The sequence below is a fragment of the Prionailurus viverrinus genome, chromosome C1 (genome assembly GCF_022837055.1).
Source record: "Prionailurus viverrinus isolate Anna chromosome C1, UM_Priviv_1.0, whole genome shotgun sequence".
NCBI lineage: Eukaryota > Metazoa > Chordata > Mammalia > Carnivora > Felidae > Prionailurus > Prionailurus viverrinus.
The window spans coordinates 185583002-185604395 of NC_062568.1; the positions used below are offsets into that span (position 1 = coordinate 185583002).

Consider the following 21394-nt stretch of genomic DNA (forward strand, 5'->3'; position numbering starts at 1 on the left):
TTTCTAACCCATAGTTTATCTGTTCAATTGTAGGTATGTATATTAGGTTAGGCTGGGAAGTTTTTTTTAAAAACAGAAAAACGTGATGGAGGTAACATTTTATTTAATAACTTAAGCAAAATTAAGTAAACTTCACTCTTATGCATTTTAATTTCTTTAAAAGTAGATAACCTTTACTTTTAATTCACATTTAAATTGATTTTCTGGCTTTGCTTCGTAAGGAGATTAATAGTTTAAGATCTTGATATTTTGCTTTGGAAAGACTTAAAAATTGAAATTTGTTTAATTTCTTTTGTGTTTCCTGTCCAGAAATACAAACTCCTAGTCTCTTTCCTGTTCTTAATCATTATGTGTCTCAGTGATTATCAGTGATAGAGTTACAGAGCTAACACATTAACGTAGAGCATGCCCTCTTAATCCAATCTCTTTAACGCCTAGTTCTGAATAGTTTTAAAATGATACGGCTTTTGTAACTGCTGTACATTTCTTTTTGTCATCTAAGTCTGCCTTGCGGCAAGAGTATCTGCTTATGTTTTTAAATACTTGCTCAATAATATCTGGGTAAACAACTAAATGTGACATAGTCTAATGAAGAATGTGGATTTTACTTAACCAAATAGTCTTTGTTATAGCTTGTGCCCTATGCAGTAGCTGATTCCTGGCCCCTTTTTCTGTAAATTAAAATGCAAATATCTTTTATCTTTTCTATCACAGGATTGATCTGAAGTTAAACAAAAAACCACGAGCTGTAAGTATCAGCCAGACCATTTCAGAGAGACTGGTGATTTTGTAGATGATTAGAACCATGTGTTTGTCCTCAGAGCCCGAGTGCTCCCGCATGAGCGCGCGCTCTCTCTCTCTCTCTCTCTCTCTCTCTCTCTCTCTCTCTCTCCCTCCCTCCCTCCCTCCCTCTCTCCCTCTCTCTCTCTCTGTCTCTTGTCTCTCTTGTCTCTCTCGGGTTGCAGCTCTCATTTTGAAGGCCGGGGTGTCCATTTGGGTACACTTCAACTTGTAGGTGTTACTTTCTTTTGTATTTTGGGTAGAGAAAGGGGTCACACATTTTTCCTGAAGAAAAAGTCCCTTTGATTAAAGAATGAATTACTACTAGGATTTTTTTTTTCTTTCTTTCTCTGATTGGTGAGCTCAGGGGGCCTGATAAGGGCAGCATTGATGTTTCGGTCCCTCTCTGGACTTGGAAGACAGGCCATTTTCAGATGTGAAGTGTTGTCTGTTACATTTGAAGTAGAATATTTGGCTACAGAGCAACCCCCTAGCAGGGTTCTTTATGGGTGAGGTTTTTTTTTTTCCCCCCTAGGTTCAAACTGATGTTCTACTGAGAGTAAGTTGGGACTTTGTTTTTCTCTCTTTAGGACTATTAGAAGACTCATTAGTGCAGAAGCTTCCAGGCTATAGAGCCCTGCTTCCCTCCTCCGATCTCACAAAGATAAATATCCCTCACCTGAGCGTGCGGCCACCCACCTCTGCTTTCCCAGACCCAGTGCCTGTGACTCTGAATAGTTTGTTCTGAACCGTGGTGACAAGTCATTTCTGTAAGACCACATTGGATCATTTACTTTGTGTCATTTTTGGTAACAGAACAGCAAGAAGACCAAGACGTGGTTACAATTCCAGCAAGTTGCTAACTGTGCGTTTTTCCCTTCTTGGAATGAGTGTCTCCCCCCTTCCACCACTCCCCCCCCAAACTGGCTGGCACCAGCTTCTTCGTCTGTGATACCCATTGAGACATGTTCTCCGGTTTTGTTTTATGCCGAAAGTAGAACATAGGTCACATTTCAGAGGGAGGCTGTAAATATCTGGCATTTTCCTATTTTGTTTGTGTTTTATTATTTTTCTATTGTTTTTACCATCTTCTTTTCTTTTGGGACTTTTTGTAATGCCGTTGTACAGCTCATACTTTCCTGCTGGCATATCTGATCGTCCGCTTCGCGCAGTTGCCACTATTTTTAACAGAGAATGATCTGGTTTACCATAAATAAGATGGGAAACGCGGCTCTGTGTTGTTTTTTTTTTTTTTTTGCAGGGGAAAGGTAAAGAGTGTTTATTTAATAATTACCTATCTTAAATCTTTCTGCGTTGGAAGCAGTTTCATGTTCAAGGAACAGGAAAAGCTGAAAGACCTAAGTTTAAATCAATCCTTTTAAAATATTTTTATTCTTTTATATAAATAAAATTTCACAGGTGTTGACTTCTCATGCTTTACTTTTAAACCTGAGATTGTTTTTTCACTTATTTTATTTATTCATATCATGCCTGATGGAAATTTCTTTCGTTCTCCATTTTTCTCTCTTTGCTGGTATCTGCCTGATTAAACGTTGCTCTAAAAATCATTAAGGCATATGGAAAGGCTCTCAGTTGCACCCAAAGCCAGTAACGAATGGAGTTCTTGAGCAGAGTGAAAGATAGGATCCGCGAGAGCCAGCGATGCCCGGCAGACCCCCTTCCTCACCGGGCCGGCCGGGCTGAGGATCTTGCCGATTTGTTGAACTGTCACCTGCCTCTTGAGTGGTGCTCTACCTCGGCTGCTCACTGGAATCACCTGGAGAGCTTAAAGACCTACCGATGCCTGGGCCCTCCCCCCACCAGAGACTCTGACTGGGGTGCAGTCTAGTTTTGGGGATTTCCTTCCAAAGAGTTCCTGGGATTCTGATAAGAAGCCAGGTTGCAAACCACTGCATTAGGAGTGTTTGATTGAAATCCTTTGTTGCGAATCAGTCTGTGGGATAAGATTTGGGGCCCCACCTTTCCTTTGATGCTATTTAGTCATAGTCCTTGATTTATGCCCATATCTTTGTTAGAAAAAATATGTTCCATTGTGATAATATTGGTAGAGCTGAATACGGATGGCATCTGTTATCAGAATGAGTCTACCTTGTCGGATGTGCAAACGCTTTCAGTCTTGTTCTCAAATAAACTTTTTTTTTTTTTTTTTTTGACTCTGTGGCTAATTAGATGTCTTTGGCTATGTCTTTGGTAAGAGGACTCTGGTGTCTGCATTTTTAAGAAAATAGTTTCTTATATTTAGATTGTTCCTTAAAAAAAGAAAGAAACAACTGTAAAACTGAAAACGATGGGAACCAGAAGCTTTCTCTGTCCTTCTTTGTCAGTTTCTCCCTTTTCCGGAAGAGAGGAGTGGGGGTTCCTACAGTTTCCATGATCCCAAGGAAAAGCACACAGCAAACCTGAAAATATTTCTGACTCTCTGACATCTGCTGGAGGTCTAGTCGGATTGCGCTTAAAAAGATGTATTATTTATGGGGCGCCTGGGTGGCACAGTCGGTTAAGCGTCCGACTTCAGCCAGGTCACGATCTCGCGGTCCGGGAGTTCGAGCCCCGCGTCAGGCTCTGGGCTGATGGCTCAGAGCCTGGAGCCTGTTTCCGATTCTGTGTCTCCCTCTCTCTCTGCCCCTCCCCCGTTCATGCTCTGTCTCTCTCTGTCCCAAAAATAAACAAACGTTGAAAAAAAAAAAAGATGTATTATTTAAAAGCATACTTGGGGCGCCTGGGTGGCCCAGTCGGTTAGGCCTCTGGCTTCGGCTCAGGTCATGATCTCACAGTTTGTGGGTTTGAGCCCCGCATCAGGCTCTGTGCTGACAGCTCGGAGCCTGGAGCCTGCTTCGGATTCTGTGCCTCCCTCTCTCTCTCTTCCCCTCCACTCGCCCTCTCTCTCTTTCTCTCAAAAATAAATCAACAGGGGCGCCTGGGTGGCGCAGTCGGTTAAGCGTCCGACTTCAGCCAGGTCACGATCTCGCGGTCCGGGAGTTCGAGCCCCGCGTCAGACTCTGGGCTGATGGCTCAGAGCCTGGAGCCTGTTTCCGATTCTGTGTCTCCCTCTCTCTCTGCCCCTCCCCCGTTCATGCTCTGTCTCTCTCTGTCCCAAAAATAAATAAACATTGAAAAAAAATTAAAAAAAAAAAAAAAAATAAATCAACAGTTAAAATTTAAAATAAATAAATAAATAAATAAAAGCATACCCCTGTATGTGAATACACATGTGTGTGTATAATCATGGTTAGAAGTAGGCTGCTTGCTTTATACTTCTTTTCTCTATAAAGTTTTAATCATTGATTAGGGCACCTGCCAGTTGTCCTGAAAGCTGGCCACAGACCGAAGATATTTACGTCCCGAGAGACTGCTTGTGTCTTTAGATTGGGGAGGTTTAGGAAAGAAACCCAAGAGATCCCGCTTACCGTGCTTGTGATGTTTGTAACTTTGCTTATTAACTAAGTTTGTCCACAAACATCCACTGGGCCGATGACCTCGGAACCGGAACAGCTGCCAGGAGCCCTGAGAGGGGCTTCTTTCCAGACAGGTCTTCACCAGGTTACTTGGGTTTGGAATGGTATTTTGCTTTAGGCCTTTAGCCTTCTCGTGTCCACATCGGGAAGAGATTGTCCTTCGCTCCTTTTGGTAGTTATGAGACATTTTAAAACACCCAGGCGCTTGGTAGTTGTATTTTGTGTCTTCTCCTGGAAGGGAGGTGTCTGTGCAGAGCTCCCTAGGGAGTCTCAAGTATGCTCTTCCAGGGGCTGAGGAAATAGTTTGTTGAAACTCAAAATGTTCTCGGGGCGCCCGGGTGGCTCAGTCGGTTGAGCGTCGGACTTCAGCTCAGGTCATGATCTCACAGTTTGTGAGTTCGAGCCCCACGTCGGGCTCTGTGCTGACAGCTTGGAGCCTGGAGCCTGCTTCAGATTCTGTGCCTCCCTCTCTCTCTGCCCCAACCCACTCGCATTCTGTCTCTTTCTCTCTCAAAAACAAATAAACATTAAAAAAAAATTAAAAAAAAAAAAAAAGAAACTCAAAATGTTCTCAAAAGCATCTGACCCTACGAGTTGAAGATGGAGAGCAGGGACAACCCACCAAGTGAAAGATCGGAAGCTCTTCTGGGGGAGGGGCCGAGGAAAACGCCGTAAGTTCAGATCCGGCCCATACAAGCTGAGCGTAGGTTTTTCAGAGCTGCTGTATGTGTCTTGGGTGCCTTTCCAGTGCTTGCACAAATTGAGCCTTGGGGTGCTCTAGAATACTCTGTTAAGTAGTCTATAGAGAGTATTGTCGCTATCTCGACCCGTGCGGTGAATAAGGGCATTGAAATAAATATTAAAATGGCCAAACTTTGAAAGGAGTAAATACGCTGTTTTGAAACACGCTGTGACCTAGTTGTTCTGCTTTTATTCCTGACTGCTCTGCCCCTCAGCCTCACTCCAAATGACTGAGGCATTAATTACTACATGTAGAAGTTCACCTCTGAAGCCCGACTCCAGGGCCACTGCCCTGGCGCAGTGTGGAGAGAGAGAGAGAGCGGCCTTGTGCTTCTTTGTACACAGTGACTTCTCCCAGATTGGTGTCCTCCTCAGTGCCCGGGGAAGGTCGTGTGCGTGGAAGACGCGGAGAGAGTCGGAAGGAATTGGGAGTCTCATTCCTGTGTTAATGTAAATGTTCTCGTGTCTGAATTTTCTAAATGGGAAGCTTCATGATTTGAAACCGCTTTCACTTTGCTTCAAAAACTGCTTCTGCAGGGGCGCCTGGGTCGGCTCAGTCGGCTGGGCGGCTGACTTCAGCTCAGGTCGTGATCTCGGGGTTCGTTGGTTCCAGCCGCACATCGGGCTCTGTGCTGACAGCTGGGAGCGGGGAGCCTGCTTCGGATCCTGTGTCTCCCTCTCTCTCCCTCCTCCCCCACTTGCACTCTCTCCCTCTCTCAAAAATAAATAAAACGTTGAAAAAGTTAAGAAAAAAGAAACTGCTTCTGCGGAGTGAAGGTTCTCACTGCTAAGACAGCCGGTGGCATGGATTCTGATCCCCACTTCAGCTCAGGGTGGTGGTCCCCAGGAAGGAGGGTATGGAGGATGGCTCATGGCAGGTGGGAAGAACATATCGGGCCTTCGATTTGTATCCATTTTCTGGCTCAGCCTGTTTTGGTTCTCTGAATGTGTTGTGATACAGTCTCTGTAAATACTCATTAGTACATGTAGATAATTCGTAAATGTTCATTTGGACCGCAAGCAGTCGCTGGCATGCAACCGTTTTGATCTTCAGAATGGGCAGTTGTCATGTTTTAACAACACGCACACGTTGTGCTCTAAGTGTTGACTGTTCGTGTACTAGAATAAACTTTAGAGGACCCCCCCCCCCCCCGCGCCGCCCTGCCCCGGCCAAAATAACCCTCTTCAGATCCCCACCCCCACCCCCGTAACTTACTTCTGTACCTTCCTCAGGCTTTAAAATATTTCATTTGAATAAGTAACACATGCAAACGACATACATTCAAATAGGGCTGGAGTAGGGTCAAGGAAAAAAGTCAGTCCACCTGTCCCTCAGCGACTAGTTGTCCTTCCCAGAGGCCGTTCATTGCGTGTCCTCCCAAAGGAGTTTATTCGCAGACACGCATGTGGCTTTTACAAAAATGTGGCGTACGTTTTTGATCTAGTAACCCAGCTTGGAAAGTGTTCTGTAAATGCAGCCGCCTCACTTCTGTCGGCTACTTCACATTCCTTTATATGCTTATGTATGTATGTAACGGGTCTTCTGTATGGCATGAATGCTCTTTTCCCTCTTTCGCCATTTCGGGCAGTATCATGGCGCCTTCGGCTTTGCAAATAGGATTCTTAGCAGTGGGATTGCTGAGCTGTAGAGAATGTACCAAGGGCTTAAAACACGGATCTCACTGTGATTTTTATCGCCCCAATCACTTTTGAAATGTGAATGCTTTGTTTTTCTCCCTTTCCTTATTCCTCCAGTTCCTGAGGATTTTTCTTGGGTTATTTGTTACCCATAGCAGTTGGAATTTTCTGGAGCTTCCCGTTTTGTAGAAGGTGTGACCGTGACGTCTGGTGCCACTTTGCCAGGTGGAGCTGCAGACGCCATTAAGAATTCCCATTTTGGGGGCACCTGGCTGGCTTAGTTGGTAGAACTGACTTTCGATCTCAGGGTCATGAGTTCAAGCCCCGCATTGGGCGTAGAGCTTACATTAAAAAAAAAAAAAAAAAAAAAGAGGGGCACCTGGGTGGCTCAGTCAGTTGAGCGTCTAACTTCAGGTCATGATCTCACGGTTTGTGAGTTCAAGCCTCACATCTGGCTCACTGCTGTCTGTCAGCGCAAAGCCCGCTTAGGATCCTCTGTCCCCCTCTCTCTGCCCCTCCCCCACTTGCATTCTCCCAAAAATAAGTGTTACCAAAAAAAAAAAAAAGTATTTAAAAAAAAAAGAATTCCCATTTTTGCCTTAGCACTCTCCATATTATTCTCTTTAAATTCTTGTTTTCAGATCCTATTGGAGATGCTTGTCTCTTGGCATTTCGCTCAGGCCAGTGCTGGTGGCTGTGAGGGCTGAGCTGCCCCCTGCTGCACAGACAGTCATACCAGGAGGTGCCAGCAGGTGGCAGGCAGAGCACCATAAGCACCCCTGGCCTTCAGTGGGGCTCTTCTCTGGACAGCAGCCAGAATCTGAGCCACTGGACCCTTCCCAGACCCAGCAACATGCCAGAGTCAGTGTGGGTTGCTATGGGTTGCCTGATCCTTTTCTTCCACCTTTGCAGCCATTTCTTACATGGGCAGACAACTTGAGATGGCCAGCAGCTGCCTTGAGATGGGCTCCAGGAAGCCACATCCTAGGAGGACAGCCTGAGGCCTCCTCCCCATCCAGGAACTAGCTGGAAGGATTTACATATCCTGGCCTGGGATGGCTTGAGTTTCCTTAATTGCAGGGCTTTCCTTCCTGTCTTTTTCAGCCAAATCTCCCACACCCTTCCCTTGAACAAGGAGGTCCCCTGAACAGGCACTTACTCACTGCTCTTAACTCCACCCACTCTGCTCTGGTCTAGGGGGAAGAAAATGAGCCAGAGATTTGAGAAGCCCCAGAGAAAGAGTGCTAGGATCCTGAGACCGCCTTGTTTGGGGGCAGGAGCCCCCAGGGGACCAGGAGCCCCCAGGGGACCAGCCGGGCCTGGGGCTTGGGCTGGTGGCTCCACCACCCTCCCCACACCCACCTCCTAGATTTGTGTTTCACTGGGTCCCAGTTTCTCTGATGGAGGCCTGCCCACCCCCTCCTTCTGGGCCGGGGGCCCTGCCCTTCTCTGTAGGGGAGGGGACATGAGGGAAGGAAGTGGCAACTGCATGGTCAGCGGTGGCCTCTTCTCAGCCACTGCCCCACGCCACCCTGAGGAAGACCAACAATGTTCCAGGTGCTAGCAGTCTCGGGGGTGGGCGGCCTGGGAGAAACAGCTACTCCCCTGGAGCCTCAGAGCTCTCCTGCTCCTGGTTGAAGTTCCCCAGCTCTTCGGGGACCACTGGGTGTTCCTCAGGCTAACAAAGTGGGATGGGGGCAGAGTGGGAAGGGACTCTCATCCGTTGGGGGCCAGGTCATTCTCTGCCAGGGAGGCCAAGGTTTCTGGAGTCACCCTGTGCCCCCAGCAGGGTTAACCCGCATTGAGACAGCTGGCAAGGAGACTCAGGGCCTGGCCCCTGCTGGTAAGAGCCCCAGGGTGAGGTGGGGGATGTGTGGGAGGGGGTTCAGGAAGGGCTGGCAGGAGGCCATGCACCGGGAGCTCCCCAGGATCATTTCCCAACAAGGCAAGGATTTGCATACTCACTGGTTTCCCCACCAGCTTCTCAGCTTCTAGAACCAGGAAGGCAGAGGAGGAAAGGGCACGCGGGGCAGCCACCTGAGTCTGATCCTCTCCACGCCTCGGTGGCTTGAACTTCTGTCTCAGGATCAGTTCCTGCCCTGGCACCCTCTCCTTCCCACGAGCCTGTGGGAACCTTACAACTCTTTTGTGAGGCAAGCCAGGGAGCTGAGGGAAGTGAGCGGCCCAGGGCCACACGGCCAGGACTTCTCCCTCTCAGGCTGGCACCACACCAACTGAGGTATCCTCTTGTCAGTCTAGAGAGATGCAGGGATCCTTGTGTCCCTTTTACAGGTGGGAACACTGAGGCCTTGTGAGGAAAGGTGCCTCAGCGGGCAGGGCAGGAGGTGGCGTGGAGCTTTGCAGTGTCAGCCCAAGTCATGGGAGCATCGGGCATGGCCGCCAGATTGAGAAAGAGTCCCTGGACAGGGCAGCTCCAAGCCCCGGATGGCTGGCACAGCCAAGCTGGGTGCAAGTGCAGGCCGTCAGGGCCCTGGACTGACTCAACCCTCGCCGGAGCCCAGACTCGGCTGGCACCTGCCTCATGGGCTCTGCTGTCCTTGTTGGTGCCGGTCAACGAGCCAGCAGGGCTAGGCACAGCCTCTAGACATTAGCCACCCCCGGTCTAGCCCCGTTGCCTGCTGCCACCGGCCTGTAGGACCCTTCCCCCATCCCTCAAAACACAAGCAGCAGCTTCCTGTTCCATACAAAGCAACAGAGGCCCATAAAAAAGCCTTTTATCTGGAATACAGTACTTGATGGGAAGAAAGTATTTTATAAATAAGGCAATGACATTTCTTTGTGCAGATAAAACCTTCGAAGGAGGCTGGAAGCAATGGGCACGGGGCGCCTTGAAGAGCAGGTGTGGAGGCTTCGAGATAATGTTTGCTGAGATCCTTCCCACCTTGCGCCTGGGTTCCTGCCCAGTGCAGGCTTCTAAAGAATGTTCAGGGTGAAGAACGAAGCGGGGGCCTAATGTGCAGGGAGATCGCCAGTGTGGCATTTTCCTCCACTTGCTGCACAGCTGTTCTGTGCTAGAACAGTTTCTAAAAAAAATACAGATACTATAAAAGCTTCATAAACAATAAGTACAAATTAGGTGAGATGTTCAAATATAGAATTATTAAAACTGTATTTTTCCATTTTGCCCTGTTGATGGTGTTTGGGGATGATTTGACAGCCCCACTTTTCACTTAAGTATTTAACATTCCGGGTGCCTGGGTGGCTCAGTCGGTTAAGCGTCCAACTTCAGCTCAGGTCATGATGTCACGGCCCGTGGGTTCAAGCCCCACATCGGGGCTCTCTGCTGACAGCTCAGAGCCCAGAGCCTGTTTCAGATTCTGTGTCTCTTTCTCTGCCCCTCCTCCACTGGCGCTCTCACTCTCTCAAAAAAAAAATTAAAAAATTTTTTAAAAACATAAAATATTTAACATTTATATCTCATTTATCCATCTGGGGGAGAAAAAAAAGAAAAAATTCATATATTCCTGGCTGAGGTTGAGATGGTGAGGTGAACACAGCCCACAGAGAACGCCACCAGAGGCTCTTGAATGAGCACTTACTATGTGCCAGGCGTTGGGTCACACACTCAACAAGCATGCTCTTGTGTACCCCCTACAATCCTGTCAGGTAGGTACATTATCGCCACTTCACAGATGAGGAAATGGGAGACCCAGAGTGGGGTGGTCACTGCCCCAGGTGACATAATTGGGGTGGCAAAGCCAGTTCTTGAGTTTAGGACCAGGACCCCTAACCTCCCGCTTGGAGGTTAGCCTGGCACCGCCTCTCCAGGCTGCCCCCCAGGCGCCCCCTGCTCCGCTGTGTAGCTCGGCCTCTAGAACACCGCAGTGTCTGGGAAGATGGTGCCTGAGCCGAGCACCCAAGGGCTTCCCCACCCCCTTCTCTCCCAAACTCTCCTCGAAGCCCTATTCTCAGCCAGATAGTTTTCTGCCCTGAGCTCCGGTCCCAGCACAGAAAAGGGGAACAGCCCAATCCTGTGTCCCCCCACCGCCTTCTCTCAGTAAAGGAAGCCTCCACCCCTGGGGGGCTGAGCACTTTGGTGCCCACCTGCCGACCTCCGTTGCCCAAAGGCCGGCTCAACCCCCGGGTACAACAAAGACCAGCATCTCTTAAAGGGGCTCACATTGTACTTTATTGACGTGTTAAGGGAGCACGAGGACTTCCACTTAAAGTAGTTAACATGACACCTGTACACACACAAATACGTGTCCCCACCCTCGGGGAAGGGCGAGAGGACTCAGTATAGAAGGAAGGGAAGAGGGGGTGGGGACAGAGGGCCCTTGGACCGCTCCCCCCACCCCACCCCCCGCGGGGGCAAGGACGCTGCAAACAGAGTAGGTCAGAAGGTGGGTTATTAAGAAGCATCTTGCTTACTAACATGAGGCCCGGTGCCCTGCGAGAGCACTGATGAGGACTCATTGGCGTACAGGAGGGGCCCTTGGAGGGCAGGCACACAGTGCCTAACTAGCCAGCCGAGGCCGGCATCCCAGGGGTGGGGCGGAGGTGGGGGGTCGCGCGCAGGGCCCCCAGCCCAGGCCTCTGCTCCCCACCACCTCCCTCCCCGCCCTCTGAGAGAAAGGAGGGTTTGGGCTTCAGCCACGGACTGACGCCTTTACGGCGGCGTCTCCTTAAACTACAGATACAATGTGCATCAACAGGGTGATCGTTCCTGCCCCACTCGGCAGCCGGCTCCAGGTGCCGGGTGGGCCAGGACCAATCCTACAGTATCTTTGGTTTGTGGGTTCCCTTCCCTACTTTACTCCTCCCTCTGTCCAGCCTTAGGGCCGGCAGCCGCACGGCTGGGTCACTCGCTGGGGTGCCCGGGCTGGTAAGAAAGGATCTCGGCAGCCAGCCGCTGGGGGTCCAGGAGCTGAGGGAAGCGCCCCATCACGGCCTCCACCAGGTGCGGGGGAAACACCCCGCACAGCTTGATGTACACACTGGCTCGCTCCTTGGCTAGGCTCCCGGCCCCGGCCCACGGGCCCCGGTCGGCCCCGGGGCCTGGCACCTGCCGCTCCGGCAGGACTGGGGTGGGTGGGGGCAGCTGGTACGGCTCAGACCAATACTCTCGGGGTGGAAAGGCAGCTGGCGGCGGGGCATAGTCAGCAGGGACACTGAAGTGGCCGGCACCCACGGCCCGTCCAAAAGTAGGGAAGGCTGGAGCGGCCGGGAGCTCGGCCCCGTAGGGGCCGTAGCCAGCATAAGGGCCCCGAGGCGGGCCGGGTTCTCCAGGGCCTCCTCCTCGGACCCCCCACAGTTCTGACATCTGGCTCTCCAGGGAGCCGATGCCCGAGTCCAGGCACTCTTGGGAGTTGTACGGGAGAGAATCCAGCGTCTGTGGGAACCAGTCTGCGGGCCCAAAGCTGCTGCCGCTGCGCCCGCTAGGTGGGAGGCTCCTGCCCGCTGGGGCGAAGGTCTGTGTCAGACCCTCTCGGTGCGGCCCTGGCGATGCCCGGGCTCCCAGCTTCTTCCCATCTAGGCTGCCCTGCTCATGCTCTGCCGGCAGAGAGCCGGGCTGGGATGAAGGTGAAGGCCGCCGGCCACTCTTCTCCTTGCTCGGGGCCCTAGGGAGTGAGAGGAGGGCACTGGCACGGAGCTCATCAGCCACAGAGCGCTGGGGGCGGCTGGGCCGCTCTGGGTGGAAGAACCGGCATTTGATCCCATAGGTGCATTTCCTCCCTGGAAGAGAATAAGGGGGTCTCTAAGCAAGGGGTTCCAGAACCAGGGCTGGGAGGGGGAAAGGTGGGGCACAGGAAACGTGGGGCTGGGTGGTCTCGGAGAGGAAGCACTCGGGGGCCCAGGCTGCCTTGGATGAGAGAGGAAGGGGAAGGAGTGAGGGGGCAGCTGGGTCTCTTACCATAGGGACACGGCTGCTTCCGGTGCTCAGCTGTGAGTGGCTTCTTCCGCAGGAAGTTGTCCAGGCTTGGCCCGTGACGGCCCAAGGGGTCATCGGGGGGCATGAACCTGCAGGGTAGGTGGGAGAGCAGCTCCGGAAACTGCTGTTCGGAAACTGCAGGACACCTCCGGGCCCAGGGCGGGAATGCCCCAAGGGAGGGGAGGAGGACCCCGCCAGGGCAGTTCTCTTGCTGGGCACTCCCTGAGGGCGTGGGGAGGCCAGCAACCTGAAAATCTGCAACCAAGGCTGCATCCATCCGCCGGCCTCTGGCCAGAGACCGAGCGCTGGGAACCACTGACCAGATCCTACCTATCACAGAAGCTTCGGCAACTCCACATTCAGATCCCCTGGCCTAGCCTGGCCCCTTTTACCTGGTGGTGAGTCCCCTGCACTCACTCCCAAAGCTGCCTGCATACAAGGCCGCGGCCCCAGCAGAGCTCCCCGCAACAAAGCCCCGTGCCAGAGGACACGTCCGGCTTCTCCCCTGGGACCCCGGGGCCCGGGAGCCAGGAACGTACTTGTCGTTGACGAAGGAGTACATGAGCAACCGCTCCTCGATGAAGCGCTTCCACTCCTGCCGCTCGCCCTGGAGGTCCCGGTACGTGTCATTGGAGACCACGACGCCGTCGGACTCAAAAGCCAGCTTCACGATGAAGCGGTCGTCATAGCACACCACGCGCTTGCCGCCCACCCGGCGCGACGGGGTGAACACCAGGATCTTCTTCTTCTCCAGTTCCCGCAGGATGTGCTGGTCTGGGAGGCAGTGGCAGCACAGGTCAGAGCCCCATCTGGACCCAGAGCCTCTGGGTGGCCAGGCACAGGAGCTCCGAACTCCAGGTACACCAAGGCAGGCAGGGGCAGAGGACAGCAGAAGCCAGGGAAACAAATGCTGGTCCCTGGGGCGTCTGGGTGGCTTAGTCAGTTAAGCATCCGACTTTGGTTCGGTCACGATCTCACAGTTGGTGAGTTCGAGCCCTGCGTTGGGCTCTCTGCTGTCAGTGCAGAGCCCGGAACCCGCTTGGGATCCTCTGTCCCCGATCTCAGTGCCCCTCCCCGCCCCCCTCGCTCATGCTCGCTTCCTCTCTCAAAAATAAACAAACAGTAAAAAGCAAAAACAAAAACAAACCAAGCTGGTCCCTGCTTGAGGCCCAGAAGTGGTCAGTCACACCCAAACCGTCTCCCTGGGGAAAAAGCCCGGCTGGGGTAGTGCGCCCCCCCACCCAAAGGTGCCACTCACCTGTGATGGGCACGTCAGGTCGAGGCTGCTCCTTCCTCCAGGATGGTACAAATACCGTAATGTCTGTGTGGCCCCGCTCCAGAAACCAGTTCACCGCCAGGAGGATGCCCCGGCAGGAGAACACCTCCTTATTCCCATGGCTTGGGAAGAAGAAGGGGCACAGGGTCAGCCCTGGAGGGTGGCTGGCCTGCCATCCCGAGCCGCAGGCAGGGCGTGGCTCTGCGGGCCCCTGCCCTGGGCTCAGCTCACTGCCCTCTGGCCCAAGGCCTGCATTCCCTGCTGGTTCCCACAGCGTCCGGGATGGCCAGACCGGGGACTTTCCCTGAAGTTCCATCTCCCGACAGTGAGGAGACGCCCAGGAATCTGGCGGCACCCGCTTCCCATGTGGGGGAGGGTCAGGCCGCTTGCAACACACCTGGGGGTGGGGGAAAGGCTCTGGCAGCCTTCTGGTTCCCGCCCCACCCGGGGGTGCTGGGACCACGGGGACGTAGATGCACACAGGCACACTGAGTCACCACCCCTCCCTCGGCCGCTGGGCGGTGCTGCGGGTGGGGGTGGGAAGGGACGAGCCCCAGCTAACTGAGGAGAAACCAGATTGTTCTGGATTAAACATGGATTAAAGTTCAGTCCTACACAAGCCCCAGGGGCTGGGACTCAGGAGGGCGAAGGGGAAGGAGCCAGGATCCATTGTCCAACACAGGCCAGCAGTGACAGAGTGGGAGAGGCCACTGAGGAACCTTTCAGTCTGAAAGTGAAAGGGCATTGCTTTTCCTCCCAAGACTACCAATTCCCCCAAACGCCCAGACCCGGACCGCCCTGTCCTTTCCTCACCCTTCTGGGGAGGGCATGACCTGAGGCAGAAAGACAGTCAGGAAGACACCAGGGGACTCTCTGTTAGCAGGGGAGCTGGAGATGGGACACTCCCTGCTGTGGTCTGATGACTAGATTTCACCCCGTCCAAATGTGGCTGGATCCAGAAGCCAGCCCTGAGGGGCTGCTAGCTTGCTCTGGCTCAGTTTCCGTATCTGTAAAATGGGCCTGGTAGCCTGCAGCCTCTGAAAGAAGGGCCCATGTCAGCAGCATAACTTTCCTGTTTGCTTGAGGCCAGAGACAGTCCAGCAAAGTGGAGGCTTCCTGGGAGGATAAGAGGAGGCCAGGGGACCCCCAGGGAACCCTGGGTGTTGTAGAAGGGCTCTAGGCCCGGGCTGGGGGCGCTGGACGGGACCAGCTGCAGCTCCCTCCTCAACAGCCCCTACGCCTCATTCACCCCTCCGTGAACAGCTCTCAGTCTCTTACGCTTGGTGAAACGAAACAGAATAAACGTTACACAAAGGAGGCAAGGCCACAGCCAACCACATCCTGTGGGTAGCTTTGGGGTGGGTGATAGCCCCACGAGAAGACAGAGAGGCAGGTGGGGCAGCTGCAGGGCACAGAGGCTGTCTGGGGGATAGGCTGGGGCTCCCGGGTCTGAAGGTCTCCATAAATCGTAGGGGGGCAAAGTCCAGCTGAAGGCAGCGCTCATCCCTGCCAGGTGGCGGGGCCTCCCCACTGTCCACCGGGCTCCTTTATAATAAAAAGTTCACATTTACTGAGGGCTGTGAGCCAGGCTCTAACCAAGTGCTTAACACTGAATTGTCAGCAAGCCTCTGAGGAGGGTGCTATCATCAAAGGCCCCTTTCCCCTTCATTCAGATGAGAAAACTGGTCTACAGAGCACAGAAGTTGTGGCAATGGTGAAACAGAGACGCGAGCCCCAGGCTTGTGCTCATAACCACCACGGATGCTGATGCTCAGACAGGTACAAAGTACCAGCCCTGGCCTTGGGGCAGATAGCGGTCAGCGGGCACCGAGCTCCCACTGGGGGCCAGATGAGGCCCGCACCTTCTGTCTTCATCCTTAACAAAGCCACAATGAAGGAAACTCAGGCTCTGCCACTCACCCAAGGTTCCCTAGCTGGTGGTAGGAGACAGAACTTGAACCCACATCTGGGGCTACTGGCTTGCTGTTCTAGTCCCTTAACAGCAAGACCTGAAGTTTATCTAGCAGAAGGAAAAGCCCTCAAATTTAAGTCTGAACAAGGTGCTAAGAGGTAGGGGCAGGCTGGGAACAAGAGACAAGAGTGCAGCGGCCAAACTCCTGCTCTTTGGGACCCGTGTGAAACGGCACTGCCTCGGAGAAGCCTCCCTGACCTTCCAGTATGGCTTAGGTCCCTGGTTTGTCTTCATGATGCCCCTCCCTGGGCCTTCTGCTGTCTCCGCATTGGGAACGTGATCATCCCCTGGCTCGGCTCCCTGGCTCAGGTAAGCAGTCAGCACATGCACCCACTGACCTGCTTCTGTACACACGTACGTACGTGCACATGGCCCATCCGAGGCCAGCATCTGCCAGCCCTAGGACTTCATGGGATGCCACAGCTTTCAAGGACAGAGTACTGCCTCTGGGCATCAAAAGCCTGAGCTGGGGACAAGTCTGCCCGCAGCTGTCCTAGCCCCGAAAGCACTCCTGAGGCAGGTAGGGAGAGCCTTGCTCTTGGCAGGAGTAGAGCCCATGATGTAGTCCCTCAAGTCAAGCCAGGCCAGGAGTGCCTCCCTAGAGCTAACTTTAGTCCCTCCTGTTGCAATGGAGGAAGCTGTGCTGGCACAGGAAAACCAGACATCCTCCCTCCCCCACCGCAGTCCCGTTCGCCCAGAAGGTGAGGGGACTGGCTAAGATGTGTGAGGATGTAGGGACTCGGGCTCAGCTGCTCCCACCCTAGGATAGAGGGCAGGGCTAGGCCAGGCTACCCAGGTAAAGAGATCTGCCTGGGCTGGGCCCAGCTACAAGAGAAAAATTCCCTTAGAAGGAAACAGAGGTGAATTTCCCCACGATTTGCATACGGTGGGGGCTGGTCTGTCTGCCCTTGGGGGGGAGGGGGCGGCAGGGCAGGAACCCAGCAGCAGCTGAGACAGGAAGTTTGAGGCAGGAATTCCCCTCCTGCTACAGCCCCAGCTCAGAAACCCCCAAGGCGGTGCCTCTCCGGCCCAGCTCCTCTCGGGGCCACCCCCTCCTCCCGCCCAGGCCCCTCCTCCTCCTGCCTGGATACAAACACACAGAGCACATGGCTGCCCCTGGGGAGGGAGGGGGTGGGAAGACAGTCCTTGGCAGGCAGCCTTAGCTTGGTGCAGCCCACCCAAGCCTCCAGGGGAAGAAGTCACAGACCCATGCAGCTCCTCGCCCAGCCACAGGCTGCTGGAGCCTGAGAAGGAACCCCCTAATGCTCAAAGCACAGACTGTAACCAGCTGCCGCTAGCCGTGTGGCAGCCAGCTCTACCCAACCTCCCACCTAGGCTCAGCCCATTTCCGAGACGGGAAGACTGATCCAAAGGTGGCTAGAACAGGCCACCTGCATCCATACTGAGCTGGGCCAGGACCAGCCCTACAGCTGACTTGGCCCAGCTGGGCTGGGAGTGGGAGGGGCTCTGGGTACTGAAGCCTTAGGCAGCCCACCTGGGAGACCCCTCTGGCACAAAGAACCCTCTCCAGGCCCCACCCTGAGTCTGGGGGCTCCCTCTCCACGCCCATTGGAACTTTTCCTGGTGAACGATCCACCCAGCCCTGACTCAGCAACCACTTTGGAAGGACCGGGAGAAAGCAGGGCCAGAGGGAGCAGCCTGGATTGAAAGCAGGCTTGTGCTCCGTGGGGTCAGTGACAGCCGTGGCCCCTGCCTTCACCTGCCCCCATTCCCTGTGACAGTCTTTGTGGAGAGGGGACTGTTACTGGGATGGAGTCCTGGCTTTGGCCCTGGGGCCCAGGTGCCTCATTTGTAGCAGAGGCAACCCAAGTCACAGCTGACCTGCCCTCACCCCCCATGTAAGCCAGATCCTTGAGGTCACTCTTGGTCACAGCGACAAAGGCCTCAGTACCTGGGCCTGCTTCCTTGGGGGTCCAGGTCTGGCACAACAAGGCCTCAGAGGCCCCAGACCCTAAGTAACAGCAGTAAGAACAACTACAGCTTACTGAGCTTCCGTCTCTCTCCAGGCTCTGTGCCGCCCCTCCTCACAAATGTCACCTGAGCAGGGGTTGGCTGGGTCTTACTGATGAGCAGAGAAAGCTCCCGGACATCAAGTGACTGGCTCCTACACGGAGGAGCTGGCCCCACAGTCTACTCCCCTTACACCAAGCTGCCTGATGTCACAGGAGAGGAACTGAGATTGAGTGCTGGCCTTCAGGGAGAGACGTAGTGCCTAAGGTGAACTCCAGAGACAGAAGGGCTTAAGTTCGAATCCTTGCTCTACCACTTACCAATACTGAGCCCATGAGCACGTCTTTGAGCCTCTGTTCTCATCCCGGAAACATTCCTAACAGACCCACTTCCAAGACGCCGTAAGGATTAAGGGAGTCTCTTGGCACATCGTAGAGCCTCAGTAAAAGGCCTTCCCTTCCTCTAGACAGGTCTGTGAAAACAGGTCACACTCCTTCCTGAAGGCCTCTTTACCACAGGTGTAGAGACACATGGCCACCATTCCCAGCCACAGGCCCTGGTCTTAGCCCCAGAAATGACACGTACCTCATGGCCACATTGCTCCCATCGATGACCACAGGCCTCAGGTCGCTGCCCTCCTTGTTCTCCTCTGGGGGTGAGGGCTCCAGGGTGGGAGCCTTGGGGGTGCCCCCACCCCGGGGGACCAGGGGGAGCTGAGCAGAGGGGTCCGGGGAAGCCTGGCGCTCCCGCTCGGCTGCTGACCCATGTTTGACCAGCTCGCCCAGCACCGTGTTGGTGTCGGCCTGCACCCCCAGTTTCTGCAGGACACTGTGGATCTCAGCAGATGAGTAGCCTAGCTTCCGAAAGAAATCAACTTTCATCTGTAGCTCCACAGCCGATGCCTCCTCAGTGCTGGGCTCCTGATCCGGCCTGGGAGTACCTTGGCAGCTACGACTGTCAAGTTCCCACAGACTCATGGTGGGGCTGGCTTCCTGAGTGGACCTCTCTCCACCTGCCACTCACAGCTCACACCGATGGAAAGCACCTGTCACGGCTCCTGTAGGACAACCACAAGAATTAAAGATGGGAGTGGCTCTCTCTCCTACCCCTCTCCAGCCCCTACCCCACCCAACAGGTTGAGACCACACTGACTGGTGGCAACGGGCAAAGCCGGCCGCACGTGTCACCTCTCCTACCCTCTCGAAAGCTGTCCCAGCTAGGAGTCATCATTCCCAGTATATACAGGATGAAGCTGAGCCACAGACTTCAAGAACTTGCTTAAGGTCATCCAGCTGTTAGCTGGTGGCGCAAGGACTTGAACTTACGCTGTCTGACTCCACTTCCTACCCCGCCCCTAGTCCCGTGGCAACCCAGGGGAGCCAGAAGTCCTGGGAGGCCTCGGAGGACGTCGCCGCGCCCCCACAGCTGCGGGGCGGGGCTCTCTGATGGAAACCCGGGGTTGGACGGGCGCTGGCGGGGGGGAGGGGGTACCGGGGGCTTCCCCGCTGAGGTCAGCGCCTCCGCCCGCCCCGCGCTCGGAGCCCAGGCCGAGGAGGCGCAGGGCCCGCGGCCGGACTCCCCGGCCGGGGAGGGGGGAGGGGGGGAAGTTTCCGAGGCGACCCACTGGCGAGAAAAGTTGCTGGGAAACTCTGGTTGGCCGCCGGGCGCGGGTGACGCGGAGGCTGTCGCGGCCCCGAGCTCCGCGGCCCCTCGGCCCCCCTCCGGACCTCAGCCCCCCTCCCCGAGGCTCCCCCCAACTTGGGCTAAGTTAGAGGGGTTCCCGGGGACCGGCGAAATCGGAGAGACCCGCCCCACATCCCTCCCCTCCGGACCGGCCGGAGCCCTCCCCGCGCCGCCCACCCGCCCCCGGGGTCCGCGCCCCCCGCCCCGCCACGCGCCTCACCCCGCCGAGCGCCAGCCGCGGCCCGCGGCGTCTCCATGGGGCCGAGTCCTGGGGGCGAGGCCGGTGGCGCCTTTATACGGAGAAGGCAGGTGGCGTTCGGCACCGTGACGCGGAAGCCGGGCAGGGGAGGCGGCTGCCGGCCCGGGCGGCAGGGGGCGGAGCGGCCACCGCCCCTTCCTGCTCCGCCCCCGCGGCGCCCCGCCCCGGCCTCCGGCCCCGCCCCCGCAGCCGGTGCGCGCCAGCCGGCCGGGCCCGAAGGGGGGCGGGGACGCGGGACGCCGCACGCAGGACGCGGCACGGGGCCCCCGCGGCGCCGACGTCTGCGGGACCGGAGCGCACAGCCAGCCGGCGTCCGGGAGGCGTGGGCCGAGCCAGGTGCGCGCGGACTCACCGGAGTGCGCACAGCGATGCGAGGGCCGGTACAGGTACAGCCACGCACGTTCAGACCTAGGAGCGCCCGACAAGTCCGCCCCGACCGACCGCGGGACAGTCACGGTCGCGCTGAGTGAATCAGGTACACAGAGGTTGGTGTACACAGCGTTGGAGGTAGGTCCATAATTGCAAAGACAGGCACCTTTCAGACTGAGACAGGGACAGTCAACAGGCACACCGTGACTGGAGCAGGTACACAGCAGTGGGGTCGTGGTGAGGACACTTAGCAGGATAGAAAAGTACAACCAGGAAGTACACAGTGACCGAGGCGGAAAACCAGGCAAAGAGGTACGTTTACACCAATCACCATGTGAGCGGTCACAGAATAGTCTCTCACGGCTCACGGATGCCACCCACCCCCACCGTGAGAACGCTTTTAGGTTCCCAGGTCAACCAGTCATGGTCTCTTACTGGAGCACAGCACTTTCCACTATTAACCCATGGGCTTAGAGGAGGAAAACAGATTGCTATGCCTATTTTATCCTCGAGAAGTTCAGAAAAGGCCTAATTGCCCCATTTGGAAAGGATTGGAACTAGGGCTAGGAGCTCCCATTCCAGGGCCCCGGGTGTCATCTTTGCCACTTTCGAAATTACCAGTGACAGGGCAGTGGGGAGACTGGAGAGAGGATGGGTCCTGACACCTGCCCTCCAGTGTGTGTGTGTGTGTGTGTGTGTGTGAACAAAGGGAACACAGAACCCACAAGCTGGAGAACAAAGCCTCAGCAGTGCCACCAGCTTACTTTGAAGATGGGGAAACTGAGGCTTAGGGAGCCAAAGCACTCAAAACTGAGAGCTTACTGTGCCAATACTTTACTCACATTTTCTCTGCCCTATCAGAGAGGCCTGCATCCTAGAAGGTAGGTATTAGTGTTATATACAGAAAATTTTATTGTAAAAGACACCATGTGCAGTTTAACGGCTAATAATAATTACAATCAAGCATCCATGTGTTCGCTAGCTAATTTAAAAACTAGACCCCCCCCCAAAATAAATAAATAAAATAAAATAAAAACTAGACCCACACCAGTCAGTACCTTTGAGACCTTCCACATGCGTCCAGTGCAGCCTCCCTCCCATCCTGAAGGACCACTTTCCCGAATTTTTTTTTTTAACGTTTATTTATTTTTGAGACAGAGGGAGACAGAGTGTGAGTGGGGGAGGGGCAGAGAGAGAGGGAGACACAGAATCGGAAACAGGCTCCAGGCTCTGAGCTGTCAGCACAGAGCCCGATGCGGGGCTCGAACCCACGAACCGTGAGATTATGACCTGAGCCGAAGTCGGATGCTTAACCGACTGAGCCACCCAGGCGCCC

General features: G+C 54.6%; 2 protein-coding genes across 6 annotated transcripts in view; one reads left to right on the forward strand and one right to left on the reverse strand.

The window, feature by feature from the left end:
- Positions 1–9621, forward strand: part of MEAF6 (MYST/Esa1 associated factor 6) — a 34210-nt gene extending 24589 nt beyond the window's left edge. Inside the window, exons 6-8 of one of the 3 annotated variants that reach the window (XR_007154973.1) lie at positions 34–91; positions 715–748; positions 1371–2954. Coding sequence is in view for 2 of the 3 variants with exons in the window: in XM_047872144.1 (XP_047728100.1) it covers positions 715–748; positions 1371–1379 (43 nt within the window). In the remaining variant the exon portion in view is untranslated. Of the gene's footprint in view, positions 1–33; positions 92–714; positions 749–1370; positions 2955–9440 lie in introns of those variants that run through there. The other 2 variants (XM_047872144.1, XM_047872145.1) reach the window with 2 other exon arrangements.
- Positions 9622–10762: 1141 nt separating this feature from the next.
- Positions 10763–19787, reverse strand: ZC3H12A (zinc finger CCCH-type containing 12A). 3 transcript variants are annotated; one of them, XM_047872636.1, is made up of 6 exons: positions 19651–19787; positions 18333–18804; positions 13787–13926; positions 13068–13302; positions 12511–12617; positions 10763–12332 (listed from the first exon to the last, which is right to left on the reverse strand). In XM_047872636.1, exons 2-6 carry the CDS (start codon positions 18722–18724, stop codon positions 11458–11460), a joined length of 1749 nt encoding a protein of 582 aa, XP_047728592.1. In that variant the 5' UTR covers positions 18725–18804; positions 19651–19787; the 3' UTR covers positions 10763–11457. The 3 variants fall into 3 exon arrangements, with proteins under 3 accessions (XP_047728592.1, XP_047728594.1, XP_047728593.1); XM_047872638.1 differs by having other exon boundaries at positions 19646–19743; XM_047872637.1 differs by lacking the exon at positions 19651–19787 and adding an exon at positions 18944–19080.
- Between the last annotated feature and the right edge of the window lie 1607 nt (positions 19788–21394).